Raw genomic sequence first — 2,408 nt, forward strand, 5'->3', positions numbered from 1 at the left:
ATATGTGCATATATACACATATGTGCATATATACACATATGTGCATATATACACATATGTGCATATATACACATATGTGCATATATACACATATGTGCATATATACACATATGTGCATATATACACATATGTGCACATATACACATATGTGCACATATACACATATGTGCACATATACACATATGTGCACATATACACATATGTGCACATATACACATATGTGCACATATACACATATGTGCACATATACACATATGTGCACATATACACATATGTGCACATATACACATATGTGCACATATACACATATGTGCACATATACACATATGTGCACATATACACATATGTGCACATATACACATATGTGCACATATACACATATGTGCACATATACACATATATGCACATATACACATATATGCACATATACACATATATGCACATATACACATATATGCACATATACACATATATGCACATATACACATATATGCACATATACACACATATATGCACATATACACATATATGCACATATACACATATATATGCACATATACACATATATATGCACATATACACATATATGCACATATACACATATATATGCACATATACACATATATGCACATATACACATATATATGCATATATACACATATATATGCATATATACACATATATATGCACATATACACATATATGCACATATACACATATATGCACATATACACATATATATGCATATATACACATATATATGCACATATACACATATATGCACATATACACATATATGCATATATACACATATATGCATATATACACATATATATGCACATATACACATATATGCACATATACACATATATGCATATATACACATATATATGCACATATACACATATATGCATATATACACATATATATATGCACATATACACATATATGCATATATACACATATATATGCATATATACACATATATATACATATATACATATATATACATATATACACATATATATACATATATACACATATATATATATATATATATATATATATATATATATATATATATATATATATATATAGTGAATATATAACTGTAAATGTAGATATGACTGTAGATGTGCAGGTGTAAGAGTGAATAAATAAATAAAGATATACTTAATTTTTCTTTCCAGTATGCACACAAGCTAGCTTACCTCATAGGGCAGAATGTGAGGAAGGAACCTTCGGATACACTCTGTGACAAGCTCTTCTTCCTCTGAAGTGGTGTCTGTTCTCAGCCGAAAAATAGAGAGCAAGATGACACAAAAGAGTTGAGATGGCAGAAAAGAATTTCGATATGCAAAAAGGTTGATTTAAAATAGTGTTTTCTTCTGACATTTTGTGCGACCATTATAGTGTGTTTGTCGGTCAGAGCAGAAGGTGCAGCGAGATTTTTCCTAGACAAAATCTCTCTTATTTTATCCCTTTTGTGGACGACGTACCGTCTGTTAAAGACATTTTCCAGAATCTTAAGTTTGAGTACTTTCACATATTGCTTGAGTAATGGAGTAATGTTAATAGTATAATTCCACGGTGTATATTCTCCCCATGTGTGTGTAATGTGAATGGTATGCAAAGGTGCCATTTTAAATATTTTGGAATTATGATATTAAATGATCCTTAGTGAACAAAAACTCGGAATTGTTAATCATGATACAGAACATTCCGTGATATATATTGTGGTCGTGTAATTATGCAGAGGCTGGAGTTTTTAAAGTATTTTTTGTTAATTCAATTTTGTTAGTCTATAGAATTAGACTTAGATTTTAGTTAAAAGGGAAAAAAAAATAATATTTTTTCGTTAAATGAAGAAAGTGTTTAATTTTATGAGTAAACACCAGTTTCCAAGAAGATTACATTTAAGTCATGAAATAGAATTAGGTGTAAAATGCAGTTTCATTAATTTAATGAATAATCATGTAGATTTTTTTTTTTCATCGCAATCATTATAGTGTTTGATTTGATGAACAAGATATAATTGTTATCTAGTCAGCCGGTAATTTAAATTTACTTTGATTTTATTTATCTCGGTTTTGTGCCATTGTGATTTTTAAAAATCTAAGTCCGCTGAGGTTAAGTAACAGGAGATTTGTGTTTTGTGTAAGTGGACGTACGTGATTGTACATGTGGGTGTGCATGTGTGCGTATATTTGTGTGATAAGGTGTACACCTGTTCTGATACTTGGATATCAAATACAAGTGTGAAACAGATTCCCGTACCTGGGTCAAGGTACAGATGTTGAAGAATCTAGCTCCGTAAAGAGTAAGACGAAAACAAAGATGCACTTTATTTTTGTAATGTCAAACCTATATTTTTGTTTTTCTTTTTTTTTCAATAAAAAATGCGATCA

General features: G+C 29.4%; 1 protein-coding gene across 1 annotated transcript in view; it reads left to right on the forward strand.

Annotated features, from left to right (window-relative positions):
• LOC119574115 (piwi-like protein Ago3) overlaps positions 1-2,408 on the forward strand; it is a gene marked incomplete at its 5' end in the record, with an annotated part of 20,785 nt that extends 18,377 nt beyond the window's left edge. The window contains 1 exon segment of the mRNA XM_037921191.1: positions 1,191-2,408. Within this exon segment, the coding sequence (XP_037777119.1) occupies positions 1,191-1,277 (87 nt within the window).

The sequence above is a fragment of the Penaeus monodon genome, chromosome 6 (genome assembly GCF_015228065.2).
Source record: "Penaeus monodon isolate SGIC_2016 chromosome 6, NSTDA_Pmon_1, whole genome shotgun sequence".
NCBI classification, from domain to species: Eukaryota; Metazoa; Arthropoda; class Malacostraca; order Decapoda; family Penaeidae; genus Penaeus; species Penaeus monodon.